The sequence below is a fragment of the Carcharodon carcharias genome, chromosome 11 (genome assembly GCF_017639515.1).
Source record: "Carcharodon carcharias isolate sCarCar2 chromosome 11, sCarCar2.pri, whole genome shotgun sequence".
NCBI classification, from domain to species: domain Eukaryota; kingdom Metazoa; phylum Chordata; class Chondrichthyes; order Lamniformes; family Lamnidae; genus Carcharodon; species Carcharodon carcharias.
Genome location: NC_054477.1, coordinates 160,828,357 through 160,844,278, shown reverse-complemented (window position 1 = coordinate 160,844,278; position 15,922 = coordinate 160,828,357). Strand labels below are relative to the sequence as shown.

Sequence of the window (15,922 nt, the reverse complement as noted above, 5' to 3'; positions counted from 1 at the left end):
AGTTTGTAAAAGCAGCACATAACTTTAGTCATACAGATCAGACAGCTCTGGGGATGATCCCAGCCTTGCCAGGTTCACCAATCTCGCCCTCAGCCAGGGCTTGTCTCTGAGGCAGAATGTCATAGATTCAAGTCCCACTCAGAAAATTGAGACCAAAGTCGCTTGCAGTGCAGTGCTAAGGGAGTGCTGGCACTGCCGAGTTACCATCTTTTGGACGGGACATTAAATCGAGGTCTTGACTGCCCTTTCAGGAGGACATAAAAGATCTCAAGGCCACTATTTCAAAGATGAGGATGGGGGTTCTGCCAGTGTCCAAGCCAATATTTATCCCTCAAACAACATCACTAAAACAGATACCGAACCACTACCTTGTTGCTGTTTGTGGGAGCTTGCTGTGTGTAAATTGTCTGCCGTGTTTCCTACATTACAAAAGTGACAACACTTAAAAAGTACTTTATTGACCATAAAGTGCTTTAGGATGTCCTGAGGTCATAAAAGGCGCTATATAAGTTAAACTCTTTTCTTTATTTGTGAAATTATTTACCCATTCAATAAAAAAATTAAATTTTGCTGTTGATTTAATTTCCTTCTGCTCTGTCTTTACATCCAAAATTGGAATTCTAGTAGCAGGTTTTGTATTATACCACACATCTAAATGCCCTGTATCTGAATTGCTGATTTCCCATCTCAATAAATAATTTCATGCTTCAGGCAGGCCTTTAAAGTATTTTATTTTGTTTGATAGTACAAGCACAGACATCAGTGACTTTTCCACTAGCATTATTGAAGTGGGGATAAAACTTGTCCATTTATTCCTTTGTGTTCTCCAATCCTGGTTGGAAACTAACCTGACTATCTTGAAGCAGCAAATGAAGAATACCTACTTGTAACCATAAATTCAACTTGAACCAAATTTACAAATAAATGCCTCTCAGAGAAGATTTTTCTTTAAATAGCTAACACACTAATGGGAACTTCCTATTTGAAATAAATCCATAACTGCTTAAATCGAGAAGCAAAATACTAGAAGACAACATGGCCTCACTATAAAGCTAATCCTCATCCTGTTTTTAGTGAATCTGAGGTTGTTTAATTTTTATGTTAATTCAGAATATTTCTAAACAGACTGTTTTAAAATCTGAATTCTAATCCTTTGTAACGTGCAACATATACAATTTTTATAGCAGGGTCAAGTGCAAAGGAACTGATGGTCCCTCATTCCATAAGACGTTCAAAAACACTTAATGCCGTCAATCATAGTTCTGTCATTTTGATACAAATTTAAGAATAATGAAAATCTAACTGTACTTTTTAAATCATTATAATATACAGTAATACTTTCACCTCACCCATCACCTCTGCCCACTGATCTACTTTGGCTCCCAGTGCAGCAACGCCTTGATTTTAAAAGTTTCATCCTTCTTTTCAAATGCCTCTATTGCCTTGCCCCTTTCCTATCTCTGTAACCTCCTCAAGGCTCACAACCCTGTGGGATCCAATCCTGGCCTCCTGGCATCCCCAGTCCTAATATCTCATTATGTGGCTCAGCGTCACCCTTTGTCCGGTAATTGTTCCTGTGAGGCACCCTGGGACATTTTACTATGTTAAAGGTGCTATTGAAATACAAGTCATTACTGCTGCGGTGAAATAAATGAGCTAGTCAGGACAAAATCATTAACATGCTGACCAATAGGTTGGCAAATTAACTGACTCAACAGTTAAAGGTGTTCTGCCAGGTGGGAGCTTATTTTTTCTTTGCAACTTCCTTCCTTCCTCTCCAGAAGTTGACAACGAATGTTGAAGTACAGTGGCACAGTTACCAAGCACCTTCCAGAAATTCAACCAATGAGCCAATCAGCCAGTTCACTGAAGAAGCTGCATAGATGAGGTTTGTACCCTCTTGGGTATAGAAAATTAAGGGTGATCTAATTGAGGTACTTAAGATGATCAAAGAAGTTAATAGGGTAGATAGAGAGAAACAACTTCCTCTGATATGGGGGGGGGGGGGGGGGCAACAGTCCAGAACAGGGGGGTGGGGGGCAGAACCTTAAAATTATGAGCCAGGATGTTCAGGGGTGATGTCAGGAAGCACTTCTTGACACAAACGGGAGTGGAAATCTGGAACTCTCACTCCCAAAAGTTGTTGATGCTGAGGGTCAATTGAAATTTTCAAAACCGAGATTGATAGATTTTATATAACTAACTAATAATCTGGGATTTTATAATCTGATGGGATAATACATAGATTTTTGTTGGGTAAAGGTTTTAAGGGTTACGGAACCAAGGTAGAAATTATGGTACAGATCAGGCAAATTTAATGGAGGAATAGGGTTGAGGGGTCGAAAAGCCTTATTCTGTTCCTATTACTGTGGCAGAGATTGGGACCGTGGGATTGTTTTAGAATGTTCTTTAGATTATTCCTTTGTGTTCTTCAATCCTGGCTGGAAACTAACCTGACTATCTTGAAGCAACAAGTGAAGAATACCTACTTGTAACCATAATTCAACTTGAACCAAATTACAGAGGTTACAGAGATAGGAAGGGGAAAGGCCATAGAAGGATTTGAAGGTCTGACAGCATCCGCGGAGAGGAACACAGTTAAAGTTTTGAGTCCGAATGACTCTTCAACGGAACTAAGTCAAAAGCTTTTTCAAAGAGGTAGGTTTATAAGGAGTGGCTTAAAAGGAAGAGCGAGAGAATTTCAGAACTTGGGGCCCAGGCAGCTGAAGGCACGCCACCAGTGGTGGAGCGATTAAAATCAGGGATCCTCAAAGGTCAGAATTAAAGGAGTGCAAATATCTCTGACGTGTGAGCCTGGAGAAGGGAACAGAGATAGGGAGCAGGCAAGGCAATCTGAGAACAAGGATGAGAATTTTAAAATCAAGTCATTGCCAGGCTGTGGCCCAGAATGTTGATGAGTGAGCACAGGGGTGATGGGTGAATGGGAATTGGTGCAAGTAAGGACATGGGCAGCAGAGTTTTGCATCATCGCAAGGTCAGGGAGGGGAAAATGTGGGAGGCCGGCCAAAAAGTGCATTCGAATAGTCTGGAGGTAACAAAGGCAGGTTGAGGGTTTCAGCAGCAGATGAGATGAGGCAGGAGCGCAGCAGGGCAATGTTACAGAGATAGAAATAGGGAACATGCTGTGGTCAGGTCCCACTCCAGAAATTGGCCACATAAAACCTAGTGCAGTGCTAAAGGAGTGCTTCATTTGATGAGAGGTGCTGTCCTTGAGACAATAAAACATTTAAACAAAGCCCCCCCATCTGCCTGTCCAGGTCATTGTTAAAGATTAATTTGCAAATTGGCTGCTCCATTTCCCTACAAAGCAAAAGTGATTACGCTTTAGCAAATAATTCATTGACTGTGAAGTACATTAGGACATCCCAAGAATAGAAAACAGTCTTTATAAACATTATTATTGTTCTTCCTTCTTAAAGCAGGGTGCATGCTTTTGGGGTGCTGCATTCATATTCCACTATTCAGAAAGCAGCAAGGTTAGCAGCAATACTGAGTCTCATGTTTATCAATGAACAAGTAAGATTGGAATATTGGAGCCATTGCTTGAGGCATCAGGGTCTGCAAAAAGGGCAGTGACAAAAATACTATGCTTTAAGAATCGTAGACTTGGAAGGAAATTAAGAAAAAAACAAATGCAAGCACAAGAATGGTTGGGAAATCAATCTTAGGAAACATTGAAAGGCAGTGACTAAGGCTACAATCAACATTTATTCCAGTCAAATCAAAACGGATAAAATGAATCAGAGTTCAAGTAGCAATGTGAAGAACTGTATCAAGGACGGCCAGAAAGGTCTCAAAAGATGCAAAGGATCCAGTCCACAAAAGCAATGGACAAACTGTAAAGACAAGCAAAGGTAAGAAAAAAGATAATATAACTATTATGTATTCTATTCATATTGAAATTAACTCCAGTAGGGTTGTAGATTACTGCTATATTCTGCAGTAATTCTGCAGAGTACTTATGACCTTTATGTTCACCAGCTATCTGCCCCTTATTGTATATTAAGTTCTTTTAAACATATTATGGGCACTTAAAGATAACATATGACAAAAAAACTTTTATATCTATGAAAAATGGGAGGCATTCAGCAACCATGTTTTCTCTCGTCAAATTAAATTGCAGTCTGTGAAGTTATAAAATTGTTTAATACATGTGTATTATTCTAAGAACAAGCCAAATGTCTGGTCTGGTCAAAGAGAAATTTTCCACAGTAATTGCTCCCTTATTGGCTGTGGGGTTTTTTTGCCCCTCTCAAGGGTATCCACATTGATAGGGAGGTTGTGATGAGTTGTGACAGTTGTGCAGCAGAGCAGGGCGGGGGGAGTGTTGTGGGGAGGGGGACTAATGGAATGGAGTAGAGAGAGTGGAAGTGTTTAGTCACAATCTAACAGCCATCATGAATGTGGGGTCGGCTTGATAGACCATTGGAACATAGGAACAGGAAAAGGCCATTCAGCCCCTCAAGTTGTTCTACCGTTCAGTGAAATCATGGCTGATCTATAAATCAGTGGTTCTCAAACTTCACTGGTTGAAGAATTCTTTTTCGAATGGATTAATAATCAGACCCCACCATCTAAATTATAATTATACTTATGTGAGTGCTGCTTGTTAAGAGTATTTTAATCAGGCTTTTAAGAAAACAGGCTTTGCTTGTGTGTCACTAAGTGCTGCTCCATGTGTTTTCCCTCCAAGGTGATACAAGCAGCCTGCTCCATGCTTCAGATGTGACAGCCACACTCTGCTCCCACCTCCCACTTTCACATTAATTCACGGACCCCCTGGAAAGTGTCTACAGATGCCCAGGGCTCCGAAAAGCATTGATGTTAAAAGACCAGCTGGTCTTATTCTGTATGCTTATATATTGTTGATCTTCAACACCATTTTGCACTGCATGCTGGTCTCTAGAGCCAACAGTTACTCACACCTCCCTGAGCGGCCTAGCCTTCACATAAGCCTGGTCCACAAGGGCAGTTAGCTATTAGACCCCGAGATAGTGAGAAAGAGGGCCAAAGCTGAACAAAATCCTATTCACATGCATGTACCTTCCAGTAGAGGGGCACTCAGCACTGATGGACAGCAAGAAAATTCAGCCATTTAATACTTGTACTGTAATTGTGACACCATCAACTTTTCTAAGATTTTAGGTAAATTGATCAAATAACATACACTAATTCCAAAGACATGCAGGCACATTCTTGTGTTATCAGAGATGGTTTTAACCTGACCACTGGGTAGGAAACTAAACGGATTGGGTTGAAAATCAAGCTTACACAACAACTTACAGTTCTATAGTGCCTTTAACATAGTAAAGCGTGCCAAGCACCTCACAGGAGCAATTTTCAAACAAAATTTGACACCTTACCACATAAGGAGAAATGAGGACCAAAAGCTTGGTCAAAGAGACTGGCTTTAAAGAGAATCTTAAAGGAGGGATGAGATGTAGAGAGGTGGAGAATAATAAAATAGGGAATTAAAAGCTAGTCACAGTAATGGTGACCATGAAACTGTTGTTGATTGAAGTAAAAACCTATCTGGTTCACTAATGTCCTTTAAGGAAGGAAGTCTGCCATCCTTACCTGGTCTGGCCCACATGTGACTCCAAGTCTAGAGTCATGTGGCTGACTCTTAACTGTCCTCTGAAATGGCGCAGCAAGCCACTCAGTTCAAGGGCAACAAACGCTGGCCTTGCCAGCAACACCCATATCCCATGGCAGAATTTAAAAAAAGAAAGTTTCGGTAGGAAATTGAGGGCCCTGCGCAGCTGAAGATGTGGCTGCCAATGGTGGAGCGATTAAAACCGGGGATGCACAAGGGATCAGAACTGGAGGAGTGCAGATATCTCCAAGGGAGATTGTAGAGCTGTGGAGGGATTTAAAATCAGGAGATCCACAAAGAGTCAGTAATGGGAGATTGTTCAATAAAAACAAATAAAATCACGGAGACCAGGCGGGGTTTAAAATCAGCATTTGACATGATCTAGTCAGTTTCCTGGTGGTGGTTAAATTTACCCCCATTGCATTATTAAATATAGAGGCAATTCAAAAAATTAATTCTTAATACTTCATCTCGTGACAAGAATGAAAAATGTGATTTGCGTTAAAGTAGCTTCAGTGTTGTATGAAATCAATTTACCAAGTGCTAAAGTAGGCTACTCACTGTGAGGGGTCATATAGGAGCAATAAATATTATTAGACCACAGGTCCACTAGCAACCAGTGAAATCGTTCCGCAGCAAAAGTCAGCAATATCAGAAGAGGAAAGAAATGTTTTTTTTAATTGTACACTTCTTGTTTCAATTAACCATTGACACCCAGTATTCATGATCTTGAGCAAAATAAAGAGAAAATATCAAGAAATATTTACCCAGTCTTTTGTCCAAGGGCATGTCAATTGTCAACAACTAATTTACTTTCAATATTTTTATGTTGCCAGGACAAGCTGATAAGGCTTGGGCCTTATAAATAGAGGCGTTGAGAACAAAAGTAAGTTATGTTAAGCCTTGTAAAACACTGGCTGGGCTTCAGAAGGAGTATTCTGTCCAATTCTGGGCATTACACCTTAGGAAGGGCATCAATGCCTTGGAGAGGGTACAGAGATTTAATAGAATGATGCCTGGAATGAGAGACTTCAGTTATGTGAGAGACTGGAGAGGCTGTAATTGTTCCCCTTAGAGCAGAGAGGGTTAAGAGGAGATTTAATAGAGGGTTTTAATAGAGTAAGTAAGGAAAAAAAATACATTAGCAGGCGGGTAGTAACCAGAGGACACAGCCCCTTGCGATGTCTTTATCAAAGTGTGGACCAGTATGCCTTATGGTTCAAGCTAACAGCGCAGCCTTGCAGTGTGGGTTAGGAGAATGCTTGCGCCTGAGCTGAGAGCACAGCGTGCAGTCCAGTGGCTGAAGCTGCTGCCAATCGGTCAAGTGGTGTGGGGCAAAGGTGGGTGGGGTTTCAGACGGCCATGAAGCGCACTACACATTGGCCATCCAAGTGGTGGCCAGCACTTTCTGGCATGTGTGAATGGGCCTTTGGACTTAAGCAAGAGAGGTTCTTAAGACACATATGCTAACCCACATGTCTCTCTCTCTGATCCTGCGGGAGGAGAAGATCAGGATCATGAAGCTTAGTGATTTGGCGGTGTGCCTCATGAATCACAGGGAGCAAAGATGATGAAGAGTGCGCCGGAGGTGCCTGGCTTGGCAAAGGGAGGAGTATCTCCCTCAAGAGGAAGGGGTGGCAGGGCCTGCTGCATATGCTGCTGAAGATCCACAGAGAGCCGTCGCTCAGAGGCAACTCACTAGACCCAGGGTCTATGTGTCATTCCTGTAGATGACTGAGAACCGGTGTCACCGAAGACAGCACATGTCTAGGGAACTGGTCAGTCACATATGCCACCTGCTGCAGGATTTGGGGACATGGGGACATGGTGGGCATCCACTGCCAGTGGCTGTGAAAGTGACCACGATGCTCAATTTTTACGCCAGTGACTCCTTCCAGGGCTCCACAGGTGACCTGTGTCAGATCTCGCAAGCCTCCACACACAAGTGTATCCAGGAGGTCACGGATGCTATCTTCGCAAAGGCACAGAACTTTGTGCATTTCGCCTGGGATCATGAAAGCGAGGAAGCAAGAGCACTGGGAGTTGGGAAGATTCTGGTTTTTCCACAGGTGCAGGGTGCCAGCGACTGCGCTCAAGTGGTGCTTAGATCTCCGTGGCAACAAGCAGTCAACTACGTCAACCGCAAAGGCTTCCACTCACTGAATGTTCAGCTGGTGTGTGACCACCACAAACGCATCCTGCAGGTCTACGCACGATTCCCAGGAGCGTACACGACTCCTACATCAACAGCAGGTCTCAGGTGCCTGAGATCTTCCAGGGTGCACAGAGGCTGCAGGGTTGGCTCCTCGGGGACAAGGGCTACCCACAGAGGATGTGGCTGATGACACCCACGTGGCAGCCTCAGACTGCAGCAGAGACACAGTATAACGAGGCCCCTGCCACAACCCAGACTTTGGTGGAGCAAACGATAGGCAGTTTAACAATGAGGTTCCAATGCCTCAACAAATCTGGTGGAGCACTGCAAAACAGTCCCCAGAGGGTGTCACGTATCATCGTCGCTACACAACGGGGGGAGGACCTGGCTGAGGAGGAGATGGAAGAGCTGCACGTCTCCTCCGATGAAGAGGACATCGAAGGGGATGAGGGTGATGAGGTCCTCGAAGACGAGGATGCTGGCGATGAGGCCATTGCACCGGCCTGACGAAGCAGGTGTGCTCGAGAGGCCCTCACAGCCACAAGGTTCATGATGGATAATGAGATGCAGTGAGGACATCTTCACCTTACAGCTGTGAACATTTGACTCCTGAGTGGCTGATGGCAGCGCACATACCCTCAGTGCTCAGGCTCATGTCATGGAGACACAGCGGAGGCCCTAATAATCGCTAGATTCCAGGAGGATGGCGATGACATTGAGTGAGGACATCCCATAGATCTTCACATTGCCTCTATGAATGTCTGTCCCTTGTCTGGCTGAGGGCAGCTCGCTTGTGCTCTGTGATCAGGGTCATATCATAGAGATGCAGCCATGAAACTACCATAGGCAGGGAGACATTGTTGGGAGTTTATTTACAATAGTGAACATTATGGACAAGTGATTAACACTCATACCCAGGCTGCGCAACTACATCTTCTTAATCTTTCTAACCCTGCCGCTACATCTTGGAGTTCCCCCGACATCCAGCCTGGTGACTGCTATGTCCTGTCTGTGATGACCTTGATGGGCATCCTCTGGAGGACTGAGACATGGAGGGCCTTGGCCTGATTTTGGGGTCCTGCTGTGTTGCAGTGGCACCTTCCTCGGCCTGTGGAGCAAGACCTGCTGGGGTCAAAGGAAGAGGAGATTCAGATGGGCCGGACACTCCTGGGATCACCTGGGTGGATGGCCTGACTTGGGCTCAGCATATTTCTGGCCTCCAGCAATCCTCCGAGTGCCAGTCACCTGGGAAGTCCTGTCTCCACCTGTTGTGAGTCATACGGTGTGACATGCTCACCTAGATTGTGACTCCGAGGCTACGCTAGAACTGGATCCCACCGAGGTGCGTGCCTCTGCGCTGGTGGAGGGTGTGAGTCAGAGCTGTGACGGGTCTTCAGTTAAGGTGTCATCAGATTTTTCTTCCGAGGTGTCTTCGAGGCTTGAATTGAGGACTTGGCTCGTGGACCCCCTTGGCTGTTTCCCAGATGTGCCACCGAAAGCAAGGAGAGATAATTAGTGCATGGCAGGGGACTGCAGGGGAATTGACTCACAGCATGGTTGACTGATGGATGTTATATTACTGGATCCTCACTTGGTTGGGCACCACCAACCTAACCATCAGCACAGGAACAGTCCAGATCCTCGTGGGTCAGCTGGATGACTCTATTCACAAAGTCTGTGAGGGCCTTGATGTCAGGCATTCCTCCACCAGTCTGTGACCTCTCCCTTTTGTTCTGTGCCAGCTTGCCCTGTATGAATAGAGATGGAGAGAGTGTAAGCAATACATGTGCCAGGCCAGATGAGAAGGATGCCTGACATGTGTGGGTGGTGAGTGGTGCCATGGACAGGATAAAGACATGATCCGCAGGGCAGATGAAGCTGTATGTGAAAGAGTGAATGGGTAATGTCCCTTGAACTGGCAGTGAGTGAGGTCCCTGTGGGTGTGTGATGGGTTTGTGAGTGTGTGAGTTGAGAGTGATGAGAAGAATGACTTAACCTGGTGGAATGGAGGAGATCATTCATCCTCTTTCGGCACTGAATGGCTGTCCTCTTTTGCAGGGCATTGGCGCTGACCACTGCAGCCACTGCCTCCCATGCTGCATTGGTGACCTTGCTTCCTGGCCTTTGCCCAGAGAGGGGGCAGAGGACTTCACAGTGGAGCCTCCACCATGTCCAGTAGGCACCCAAGGGAAGTGTCGCTAAATTTGAGGGCATGTTTCCTCCCTTTGGCAGCCATGATTTTGCTGCAGCTTTTGATCCCTTAGGGTGTGCTAGCTCTGTGCAGAGGTACCCTTTAATATAGTGCCCGGATTACTGAAGGCCTGAGGTGAAGGCGGGGTGGGCAAACCCTGCCAGCAACCTGGGGTGTTTCCCGTGAATGCATTATTAATGAGGTGGGCCTCGCCAGGAATGGGACAATATGACGCGAAAACCAGCCATTGCGGCTGGCGGGTAAAATTACTTCTTTCACACCCGCTACCGCACTTAGTGCAAATCTGGGACGATTCCAGCCATAGTTGTTAAAAATACACAAGCAAAATTTTTTCCAGCAATTGGTTGAACTGTATTTGGGGAAAGAACAATTTGCATTTTATAGAGCCTTTCACAAACTCAGAACATCCCAAAGTGCTTTACAGCCAATGAAGTACTTTCTGAAATGTAGTCACTGTTGTAATGTAGGAAACGCAGCAGCCAATTGGCACACAGCAAGATCCCACAAACAGCAGTGTGATAAATGGTTAATGATATTGACCAGGACACTGGGTAGAAGTTCCCTGCTTTTCTTCAAAATAATGCCTTGGGATCTTTTTTGTTTTATTCATTCACAGTATGTGGGCATCGCTGACTAGGACAGTATTTATTGCCCATCCCTAATTACCCTTCAGTAGCTGGTGGTCAGCCTCCTTCTTGAACCACTGCAGCCCATGTGGTTAGGTACATTCACAGCATTGTTAGGAAGGTGAGAGGACAGATGGGGCCTCAATTTGGTGTCACATCTGAAAGACGGTTCCTTGGAAACTGCACAACTCCCTCAGTACTGCACTGGGAGTGTTAGCATTGATTTTGTGCTCAAGTCTCCAAGTGGGAGTTGAACCCATAACATTCTGACTGAGGCAAGAGTGCTACTTACTTAGCCATAGCTTGAAGAGAGGATAGGGGACAATTAGAGATCAGTACCTTCCTAGAAAAATAAGGATCCAGCACCAGAAACTGCTTTTGCGTGACAGTGGCACACAACCGGTAACCAGCATGCAGTAAGACCAAAGTCTTATTTAAGTGCAACCCAAGTGTAACTTGTATCATATTTTCCATTTAATCATATTAAATTATTTACTATTATTTTAAAAGCAAACGTACTGTTTTACAAAGTTTAAAACTATTTCATGATGAATTTAAGTAAGTCTAGCTTCAATTTGATAGTCACATAAGATTAGAAAACAGGCACAAATGGGGTTGGGTTTGTTTCTTGTGCTCAAATTCCTACTTGCTGCACCTTGGGTGTTGTCTCCTCCTATTTTTCACACTGATTCTGGAGATGAGGGAGAGGTAGGTATGGCAAATGGAGCATTTGGCTCAAAGTGGGTCTCGGTAAACAGTGGCAGAGAGGAGTGAATGACATTCCAGTGAGTTTCACAAACATACAAAGCTGTTTGCTTTAACAGCACCCTCTCAAACAAAATAAACAAAATCAACCTGCCTGTGGTGCTCTGTTTATGTTAAACGTCTGCCTTGGCCAACACTCCAACACTTCCCTCAAATCTCAGCCAAACACTACGTAAAGAGGCATTTGATTTCATCTCATTTCATTCTTAATGCATCTCCAATATCAAAGCCACAATGGCATGATAGAACGTTTTTTCATAAATTGCACTGGTTTCTTTTTGCAAGGTTAGTTTCTGAGCATAGCCTCACCTGGTCTCACCATCATCCCAGGCTATTCTCATGCCTTTCCCACCACCTCCTGCTGAGGCCTTGATCATGACGGGGTAGCCTAGCAGCAGGGGGCAATTAGACAGAAGTACTGACTTTGATCATTTGATCATGTGAGCATGACAGCTGACCATATGTCCAATAACGCTGGAGACAACAACTGGTTTACTGAAATCTACATTCAAGAACTTCCTGCGCCAGAAGCAGTGTTCCTGCTTTTGCCAAAATCTTGATACGTTGACCCCCAGTTATAGAATCTGAAGTGAAATTTCCAATCCCATTCCCGATTCACTGGGTCCACTACGCTTATAACATCATTAGTTTGAATAACTTGTTCTCCATTTCCACCTAATCCTCTTCCCCAACCCAAAGAAGATAGGAATAAAAAAAGAGTGGAGATCAAACCAAAGGTCAGATCTTTTCTATTTTGTTTATTATCGACCATGAAAGAAATACTTTACATCTTTGTACTTTGTAAATATGTGTATTTAAGAGAAAGCCAGAAAAGTACGTGAGGCAGAAAGAAACAGAAGGATATGCTGATAGGGCGAGATGAAGTAGGGTGGGAGGAGGCTTATGCATCAGGAGCACTAGGGACGAATGGCCTGTTTCTGCACTATAAATAGTACTGCAGTAAAAAATAATCCAGTTGATGATACTTCAGCGTTGTTAGTCTTATGGCAGGTGAACAAGAATTGTGTAAGTAAATAGCATATTTAAATAGAAACATTATTTGATTATACTAGTGCATCAAAATGCGATACTACAAATTAGTCAGTGCAGGTATGCAATCCAGCCAATTCCAATGGTGAGTTCCCTATCACAGTCGAGTCAACAAGCAAAGGCTAGGCACTTCGCCACAGAGGGAAGGGGTGCCAAGGAAACCGACAGGTCATCCCTGGGCAATTCTTTTCAGATCGCCTCATGGCCAGTTGCAAAGCGGATCATCAGGAACCAAGATTGCTTGCACTCTGTCAGACTGGAAATAATGCATCTCAGTGGGAGACAGACAAAGGGAATGGGAGGAATCTAAGCGAATAAAGCAGTAACAAAAAATGTTAGAGGGAATATAAACAAATTGCAAAAATTTAATAACTACATTCATTAATTAAAATACAGTAAACTTTGTGTTATACGGCATTCTACCAACTGAAAGTCTCTACTAGCCAAAACTTCTGATGTCTCCCCAAAACAAATCGTCATTTTACCAACCAAAAGCAATTACAAAGTTATCCAATTCTGTATGTGTATACTGTGTTATTTTATACTTTATTTTATGTTTTAATGTACTGTTGAAGGTTAGAAGTAAAAAGAATACTCTTCTTTACTTCCTGAGTACTTACATATTCATTCATGCTACAAGTGTTATGCTGTGTTCCAACGGTAAATGGGACTCTCCATTAACCGGCATTTTTGAATAACCAGCACCACCCATTCCCCGTGTATGGTGAATAATAACAATTTACTTTACTTACTGCAAAAATAAAGTAGCTCAACAAGTCTTTCATTATTTTAGCTTTATTTATCCTCTTCTATTTATCTTAATTTTCCAAGATTAAATCTAAAAATCTCTAACACCAGTTTTAATAGGCAAGTTGCACACACATGCATTCACCTATAATTAAATCAGCGGCATGATGGTTAAGCTTACTATCTTACCAATTTCCTTGGCAATTCTGACAGCTTCATCAGCATCCTGTAAGAGCAGGAAATAAGACCAAACATTATTCCTGTCAACCTCTGTCCTTTCCCCTCGAGGCAGCTGTATATTGTACCACTGTCACTAAGGGTAGACTTAATGTTGCACTTACAATCCAACCACACTTCCTCATTCAGCCAAACACAGAATTAATTCCACAACTGAAAATGTAACCCTTTTCCTACTGGTCTTCCAAATCACTACCCTTTCGAGGGAATCAAAATAATTTAGTTGAAACCTTGGTGTGTACCCATTTTGTAAGATAGCTCACCTTCGCAAGTACATTTGTTTCATTAGCTTTTTTTTCCACACAAAATGTCACAGTGTAGGTTTCCTCAAAACTTCAATAAGAATGAACAAAGCAAACTAAGCAAAAGAAAACATCAAATCATTTGACAGACACTTTAGCAATGTCAGTGCTGCAAAAAAAAAATTACAAGCTTTAATTGTTTTCAGTCAGTTGTGAAATGTAAATCAGCCTTTGCAGTATCTGCCCACTGGCGTATGTTTTTTTTATCATCTTCAATCAACTATGCTGTCCCTTTAACTGACAGTAGGGGGAGTGGACTGTCTACAGTTATGGCTACCTTGAGTGATCATGCTGCTGCTAAGAATCTCAGATATTTTGGGTATAAATTAACGCAAAAAAAATTATCCTTGGAGATGTTAACAGTCACTTTCATGACTTAGCAAATTTGGCATTTTCCACCACTTTGCAGCAAGATGTTTCCAGCTTCCATTTCTCCATTCTGGCGGAATGTGAAAAACTACCAGAAAAGTTGGCTAAATATATTCAGCAAATTGTTCAGAAAATGCTAAAACAAATCCACTTAAAAGTTTGTGTGAGTATTACATCTTACTTATTCTCTGAAAAAGGGACATGAGAGAGGAAAGAGGTCCAATTTAATTTTCCCTGTTGGATCCAGTAAAAAAATTTACAACACTACAATTCTAAGCGTTAATTAACTGAGTTTTATATATTTCAGAAGGAAATTATATTTTCTGGGATTTGCTTTTTATTGAGGGGGGAAAAACAGCTGAGCAGCAAAAAGTTGGAAGGGATGTCTGGAAACCACCAGTGATTAAAGCTACAGGGGTTGACTTATGAACATTAAAATGAAACCCAATAGTTTTTAAAGCTGTGCGCACAATACACTCTGACAACTAGATACCAACTGATGTTAAATATTAGTCCTTGATGAAATTATCTGAGTAGCAAGGGAAAAGTGTACAGCTAGTTATGAGTGGAAATAAAAATGGAACTCCTTTATAAAAAATATGACTTGTATATACATACATGTATGAAGTATCTGCAAGCAAGTTAGAGTGGGGGTGGGGAAGTTGGCAGAAATTTTAATTTCCTTTCATTAGCTTGTCTGCTCCACAAATCAGTGCTTGTTAAGTTCAAAGCAAACCTGAAAGGAGTATCTGTTTAAGGTCCTTTTCTTTTAGAATAATTGAGTGTTAAACGGTGTTTCTTCCAAAGAACAATCATTTTCCGGTAAAACAAATTTTGTCTTAAAAAAGTTTGTAACTTTGCAAAACTCTCCAGCTACCTTGGTTCCACAGCGGGAACACACCTTTCATTACTTTAGCAGAAGAGACCCAAAAAGAAGCATCAAAAGAGAGTAATTTAGGCATGTTATTGGTTTCCACACATTGAGTTTCAAGTGCCTTTGTTCAACTCGATGACAGTTATGCGAGAATACTTCGCCTTAATAGCCACTCTGTCAGGAAGTGTTAAACCAGTCAAATGCAGACAATTAGAGGCTCTTGAACTCAATGCATGAAGTAAAGGCTGATGGCACTCCACCATTTATAGATAAGTAGAAACACGTTGAATTGTCTTTGCAGTTGCAAATTGCACCTTTTCATTTGCATTCTGCTTTAGCTAAGTAACGTTTCAGTTGTTTTTCTGCAGTAACTGAACTCTGAACAAGAAACTTGATGTGCAGCCCTAGGTTTTAGAGGATCTTTCAAGATGAGAGTAAATTTTAGAATTAAACACATGTAAAGGGCAAAACTTCTCTTTAGACAAGATACACCATTATCTTAGCATTGTACCAGATGAGTTAGACTTTGCTGCAGTATCATACAGTTGTAGAATGCAGAAAGAGGCAATTCGACTCATCATCCTTGTGCTGGCTCTTTGTAAGATCTATCCAACTAATCCTAGCCCCCTGTTCTCTCCCCATACCCCTGCAAACTTTCCTTTTCAAATAAATGTCCAATATTCATTTGAAAGTTATTATTGAATCTGCTTCTACTGATCTTTCAGACAGTGCATTCCAGATCACAACAACTCACTGAGCAAAGAAATTCTTATCTTTCCCATGCTTCCTTGTCAAATGTCACAAATCTGTGTCCTCTAGTTACTGACCCTACTGCCTCTGGAAACAGTTTCACTTTATTTCCTCTATCAAAATGCCTCATAATTTTGAGCACCTCTATTGAACCTCCCCTCAACCTTCTCTGCTCCAAACAGAATATTACCAACATACATAATGGAAACAGAAAATGC

The 15,922-nt window shown here is 42.6% G+C and overlaps 1 protein-coding gene across 3 annotated transcripts in view; it reads right to left on the bottom strand.

Moving 5' to 3' along the window:
* The window catches only part of pcca (propionyl-CoA carboxylase subunit alpha), a 343,073-nt gene that overhangs the window by 215,694 nt on the left and 111,457 nt on the right, over positions 1 to 15,922 (bottom strand). For all 3 annotated transcript variants that reach the window (XM_041199770.1, XM_041199771.1, XM_041199772.1), the window contains 2 exons: positions 13,362 to 13,398; positions 11,685 to 11,763 (listed from right to left, as the gene is read on the bottom strand). In XM_041199770.1, coding sequence (XP_041055704.1) covers positions 11,685 to 11,763; positions 13,362 to 13,398 — 116 coding nt within the window. The remainder of the gene's footprint in view (positions 1 to 11,684; positions 11,764 to 13,361; positions 13,399 to 15,922) is intronic.